Source organism: Tasmannia lanceolata, unplaced genomic scaffold (genome assembly GCF_043159265.1).
Source record: "Tasmannia lanceolata isolate RefF3 unplaced genomic scaffold, GAP_Taslan_0.1 ptg000003l, whole genome shotgun sequence".
NCBI lineage: Eukaryota > Viridiplantae > Streptophyta > Magnoliopsida > Canellales > Winteraceae > Tasmannia > Tasmannia lanceolata.
In genome coordinates, this window is record NW_027518680.1 from 12,164,577 (window position 1) to 12,171,480 (window position 6,904).

Below are 6,904 nucleotides of genomic sequence, written 5' to 3' on the forward strand. Positions count from 1 at the left end.
TTCCATTGTTTTATTAATTTCCTTTCATTCAAGTCCTTCCTCATATCAAACTCATATCAAACTTAAAAAATACCCTTATTGCAAGGAACACCTCTCTCTCTCTCTCTCTCTCTCTCTCTTGATGGGTAAGCTGGGGTTAGGCAAGACCCTACCAGATATCATTGATAAAAAAGAAAAAAAGTAACAGCTAGGGGGGCTTAGAAGCCAACAGTCTCAATGGGCTGCAAGGATCCCGTTAGGAACCAAAAGTACAAAGAAGAAACAAAAGAAGATTACAGCCTTGTGTAGGGGGTCCCATTTCTGCCTTCATCAACGATCTTGAGGAGGGATGGGGGGGCCAAAGAGGGGTCAGTGAAGATCCCTTTGCAGGGGTAGCTTCTTTTGGAGTGAAACTCCACGGCTGAATTTGCTTCTCTCAATGCATGGGAGATTCTCCAACTGTGGAGGAGGAGGAGCTGATTTCTTATCTTGCGCAATAGGGGTCTCTTTGTCCATGGCGCAGTGGCAGTACCCTTAATAATATCAACAACGAAATTTGAATCAGATTCTATCCACAGTGATTGGATGCCTATGGCAATGGAGAGCTCCAATCCTTTAGCAACTGCATCGAATTCAAGCTCAAAGATTTCCTGCTTAGCTATATTTTCCAAGAACATTGCAAGGGACAGTCCATGAGAGCCACGGAGAAGGCCTCCGATCCCCCCACCTCCAGGTTCTAAGGAGGCGTCTGTGTTTAGCTTGAATTCTAGGTTATTTGGAGGGATCCAATAACAGATTCTTGGCTCAGCTATTTTTGGGGAGAGTTTGAAGTTGAAGTGCATTGCAACTTTTTGGTTCCTTTTAGAGGGAATGTCATAGAGATTCTCTCTCTCTCTCTCTTGCCGCCATGCAAATGGCTTAAGAAAAGAACATAGAAGGAAATGCCAACAACGCCCCAAAACGTTGTGGTAGATTTAGACATCCGAATATTTCCATCCTCCTTGCTTAGCCCAGATCTTCTCCATGGAATCTCCATCCTTAATTTCCTTGGTAAGAGCGTCTTACATTAGTCCCCTTACTTCCTCTTCGTCAAGATTCTAACCCTAACCATCTCTTGGGTAAGAACTAAGAATGTCGCCTAGCTTTCGGTTTGTATCGATGCATGACCTACAGCAAGGATGGTAAGGGATATGTAACAATAGGGAAATTTGGCCGTCCATAAATCATGATTGGGAGCAGAGAGCATAGGCTACCTAAAGTTGGGCGGAGTTGGAAGTGTTTTATTTCCCTCCTCCTAGATTTTTTTTCTTTACTTCTTGCATGATTTTTATTTTTGATTCTTTGTATGGTTACGATCTTCTTAATCGTTGGGGTGCTCACCCTATTTCATTTCCCTATTAATTCAATTAATTCTTTACAATTCAATTAAAAAAATACAAACAATTTAAAATATGTTGGAGGATTTCTGCTTAAAAAACCTATATAAGGAGCTTGAAAGGATCATTTTTCCATTGATAGTGTTTCTGTCAACAATGTTTAACCCAAAGAGATTTTTTAATTATTTTTTTATTAAACTATAATTTACCAAGGAACTTGTGCACGTACCTTAAATTTTATTGATATTAGGTGTTTTCCCTAGATATAAGCAAGGTTTTAAATTTCAACCAAAATCCGAAATTTCGGGTTTCGGTCTAGGACGAAACCAATATCGTGTAAACTTTCGACTTAAATTTCGAAATTTTGATCGAAATTTTGGGAAATTTAATGAAAATCAGAAAATTTTGGAATTTAGATGTTCTTTAATATTCTCCCGAAATTACTGAAATTTCGGCCAAAAATTTAGGACAAGATAAAATACTACTTTATTGGTTTCGTCTGATTTTGGCCGAAATTTCGGTTTCGGTGAGGACCGAAACGCATTCCAAAATTAAAATTTAAAACCTTGGATATAAGTTAATAACTTGTCTATATTCTCTCATATTAATATTGTCCAGTTAAGTTCCTTGGGTATTAACTTATACATGTTCTACCAATATAAGTTAATAACTTGTCTATATTCTCTCATATTAATATTGTCCAGTAAGTTCCTTGGGTATTAACTTATACATGTTCTACCATATTTTGGATTACCGACACACATTCTCTCTGTATCTCTCCACACATCATATCAACCCTCCCATTTCACCTCTAGATAGTGATTGTAAATTTATTCCAAGGGTAAGGGTTTGTGGAATTCAATGAGTATGCTCTTTTCCCCTTCTCTGGGAAAGTTTTGTATTGGGTTAGTTGCAGGTTGATGTTGAATATTGTTGAGTTGATGTTGGACATTGTTAAGTTGTCGGCGAAGGACATCTTTCACTCATGGATTCAGATAATAGTGCAAACATACTCTTACCACTGGATGTGAATGATAGAGATTACAGAGATGGATGTCTTCAAGATGAATCTTGTATTAGTGTCTTGTGTGATACTTCATTATTAAAATTTGAATCCATAGTCTTTTTGTTTCGTTATTGTACCTATTGAGTTTGCATGCATCATGAAACACAGAACCACATTCGAGATAGCAACTCTCAGCATAAATAAGATCATGCTCGAGTAATAAAATTGGAAGAAGATAAGTAGAGTGGGAAGAGAACTTCTCCACTCTCTGTTTAGATTTTCCAACTCCAGTCATAAGCTGTTTACTGATAGGTGATAATGAAAACTCTTTTTACTCTCTCCTCCAATCGTGGCTGACTTTCGACAAGTGTACAACTTTGAAAAAATGCTAAAAAGACTGTGACTGCTAGGTTTGGGATTTCTTCAAGAAAAGCTCAATTGTTGATTTTCGTAGTCCTTTATGTTCAGGTCCTAACTGGAGGCCCACCTAGAAAAGCAAAATAGCTCCAGAACTATTGGAACACGTTAGGCTAGGCCTAGGTATATACATTACCAATACGCCAAAAGCTCTATAGCTGTTGGAGCGCACTAGGCAAGGCCTTTAAACTTGTCCCATACTAGGCTGGGTCCCACCCACTCCCATACCTTGGCGGGTCCCCACTCAGGATCGTTACACTTTATCATACACGGTGATTCGTCTCATGATGGCTTGCAAGATAAACAATCGAAACATGGAACCAAGACCGTGTGGTTCGTCTCATGATGGTTTACAAGATCAACAATCCCAAATGCTGATGAAACCCAAAAATTGCATGTTAGCATTTACCCCTATCATCCACATAAGGATCATCGGTCCTACTTGTTCTCTTCAAATTCTCTACTAATTACCTATTTTAGCTCGGACTAAGCCATAATTCAAGATCAGCAAGATCCACCGTGCGGACATTAAGGAACAAATGACCTCACATTAACAGAAGAATTTCACAAAGAAATTGAGATCTTATTCAAAGAGAAAGACATAAAACATCTGGAGTTTCTTTTGGTATCATGTATGGATGTTTCAATATGCAAAGACCATGATTGGGAATATTCTTTGATCATCTTTTTCAGATGAAGAAGCAAAACACAATCAACTCAGAGCTTTGTTACCACAATAAAAAAAAATGCTGACCTCCCCCTCCTACCAATATTTAACAAGCCAAGTAATATGATATGTGATACGTATATACGATAGAGACTAGAAAGCATGTAATACAATGAATCGGGGTTGCGGGATTTCATTTTCCACAGTAAAATAGTATCATATTTACGCCCTATTTGGATTCTAGGGAAACATTTTTGGTAGAATTTTTTTTCCCATAAATATTTTTCTTTCTAAAATTGAGAAGGAAATGATACGGATACGGATTCCTTGGAGGGATATTATATTTCTTTCACAAGAAAATAAGTGAGGGAAAAAAAGGAAATGCTTGAAAAAAATTTATTTTCAAACTTTTGCTGCAATCCAAACAGGGCCAGGTGTGTTTGGTTGGACAAAAGCCAGGATAGTTTAGGGGTTTTGCTTTGGATTTGGGTGCCACTTCCGCAAAATCTCTTGTTTGGTTGCTAATGTAGCGTCAAAATCAAGATAAGTTTCATAGGTAATTGCATGTCTAGGAACGTGGCATCCATGCCTCGTCCTTATACCTTCCAAGCCAAATTTCTCAAAAAAGGTAGAATTTGGCTTGGAGAATGATGCGTTATCTATTCCCTCTCTCTCTTCTCTTTGTATACCGGTAATGACACCCCCTCCCACTACTCTACGAGATTGGAAACCAAATTAACACTACCTATCACTATTCTACGAGGTAAATTGTAGGATAATCAAATATTTGTCTCCTCCCTATGAACTACTTATAACAGTAATCTACACGGTAACAATGGAAAGATGAAATTCAGTGAGGATTTGGTTCATCCCACAATTATAGAACGTCATAAAATCCTGCTTTTCTATGTTTTATAGACCAATACGTGACTATTGATAGTCAGGATATTTCACATAATGTGAATATTCCACCGAAAAGTATTCTTGTACTTAAAAATGATCAATGCAAAAATCTATCCAACCATAGATCCACATTCTCACCCTCTAATGATAGGCAGACAAATGGCAATCAATGCCAAAGGACTCTGCATTTAACACACAAGAAGTTCACTAATCTGACGGCAAGTTTATTCTATCAATCAATTTTGCCATCGGGCCACAAAATGAACGGTCTAGATCTCAATATAAATGGCAACCTGGAGATGAATATATGCACCACATACTCCATACTCCCAATTGCTACGCACCGACACAAAGCCATGTTCCTTCTTTGATTGCTGCTACAATCCATTAGAAGAATTAATAGAGCAAGAGAAGGATAAATAAAGGGATGGGACGTACGTGGTTGTGTTTTGTTTGTTAGGAATTGAGCAACTCCCTCACAATAATCAATGCTTTGTCGTTGTATACTCATATAAGACTAGGGGGTGTCATTATTAAACAATTTTCTAATTAGTTGTTTAAAGCTCTTTTGCAAAATTAAGTATATATATATATATAAAAGGAATGCTAAACTGAATGGCGCCCTTATGAAAACCAGCTGCAGGTAACCCCGTTGGATCCACATGACCAAAGAAACATTTATATTTTTGGGCAGGTAAGCTGGGATTGAATCTCCGACCTCATGGCTGAAGAGTAGAGCCTTAACCAATTGAGCTAGAGACTCGACCCTAAAAGAGAGGGGTGCAACACAAGTACTTCCAAAGAGGTCACCTATCCTAGTATTACTCCTGCCTAGGCACGCTTAACTTTTTGGACGGAGTTCTAATGGGATCGAATGTAGAAGTAAAGGAACAATAAATGCACTTTGATGATATGGATCGGACAAGGGGCCCCTTGTGGCTGGTTTTTTGCAAGGGCGCTGTTTAGTTTAGCATTCCTTATATATAACCTACAAAAAATAGGACACATGCACAAGAAGACAAGAAGGTGTGGAATTTGGTGTTATAAAAAATGACCAAAATGTCCGTAATACTGAGTTTTTCTGTGGGTTTATGACTTGGGCCAGTCTCAGTTTCTCTCTGCCGAACCCTCTGATTTCTCTGTCTCTCTTGCAGACTCCTATTTAAGTTGTTTTGCCTTCCTGGGCACCTCCCGTGAGTTTTTCTATGGTTTTGAAACTTGAACTAGTCTCTCTTTTTTCTCTCTCTCTGTCTCTCTCTCTAATCTAGATTTTATTGGAAATATTAAAAATATATTGGAACATCCATCATGCATAGTTTCAATTTTCGCTAGTTGATTTGAAGTTATGTAATAGTTGTAGGGTCACCCCTAAAAAGCTAGCTTTTAGAGGGAGGGTGACCATTCCCTTATAACCCATCCACATCCATTTCACATGTCCGATGTGGTACTATTGCTTTTGTGTGGAGCCCCAACAATAGTTAATGTATACACTTATTATGTACGTAAGTGCATTTTAATGTCACACAAGGTTTCGGGTTTCGCTTCCGATATGATATGCTTTTGGTCAGGAAGGAAATGGAGACATGTGTTTCGGATAAAAATTTCAATGGAAATTTTGTAAAATTGCAAAATTATATGAAAAACACATCCAAACGACCATTTCAAAAAAAATAAAAAAACACATCCAAATGATAGACATGTAAGATGAAACTTCAGGAAGTGATAGAATAAGTACACATACACACTTGAAAAACCATTGCATAAGCAAAACACACCCATAATGGTTTAACAACATCAAACACCGATAATTCAGTACATGCTATATGTCACATGTAATTAATATAAATATTTATACATAATATATACTCCACATTTCACATGCAATTTTTTTGGTAAGTAAGCTGGGGCTAGGCAGACCCCTACGAATTCATTAACAGAGAGATAAAAATTTACAATCTTTCATAAGGTTGATCAGACCTATCTAGAGTTACAATATACAAAAGAGGGGGAAGGGGTCAAGGGCATAGGCACATTTTCCCCTTTGCAAGGACAAGCCGTTTTGGATAGGTAGTCTGCGGCACCGCTAGCTTCTCTCCTAATGTGACTTATCTCCCAGTTCTTAAAGTGAGCAAGTTTTTCTTTAACCCTTGTAAGTGTCATCAATGACTTGCAAGGAAACTCGTAGGTGCCCAATATGATGTTTACAACTAATAAAGCTAATAAAGGGTCTGACTCGATCCATAGGTTTTCAATCTTCTGAAAGTTGCCATTGCTGTGGAAATACCATGCCATTTGATGATGCCTTTCGGTCACCGCTATTTTACTATAGTGTAGCATTCTACTTCTACTGACTCTTTTGCAGTCGCCATGTTATCAACATTGGATCATTTTGCCTCATCCTTGTGATCTGGTTAACATATCTTACCACTTACCCTGCATCAATATCCCCCAAATGGCAGCGTCACCTTTGCCCAAAGAGGCGTCTGAGTTTAACTTGATAAAACCGGCTCTCGGTTTGGCCTAATGACACAGCTTTGGACTAGTTTCTTTCGGGCG

At 38.1% G+C, this 6,904-nt stretch overlaps 1 protein-coding gene across 1 annotated transcript; it reads right to left on the reverse strand.

Moving 5' to 3' along the window:
- Window positions 1-272: 272 nt before the first annotated feature.
- Window positions 273-821, reverse strand: LOC143865484 (uncharacterized). Its single transcript, XM_077375825.1, has one exon. The coding sequence runs from the start codon at window positions 819-821 to the stop codon at window positions 273-275; it is 549 nt and encodes a 182-aa protein (XP_077231940.1).
- Window positions 822-6,904: the final 6,083 nt, after the last annotated feature.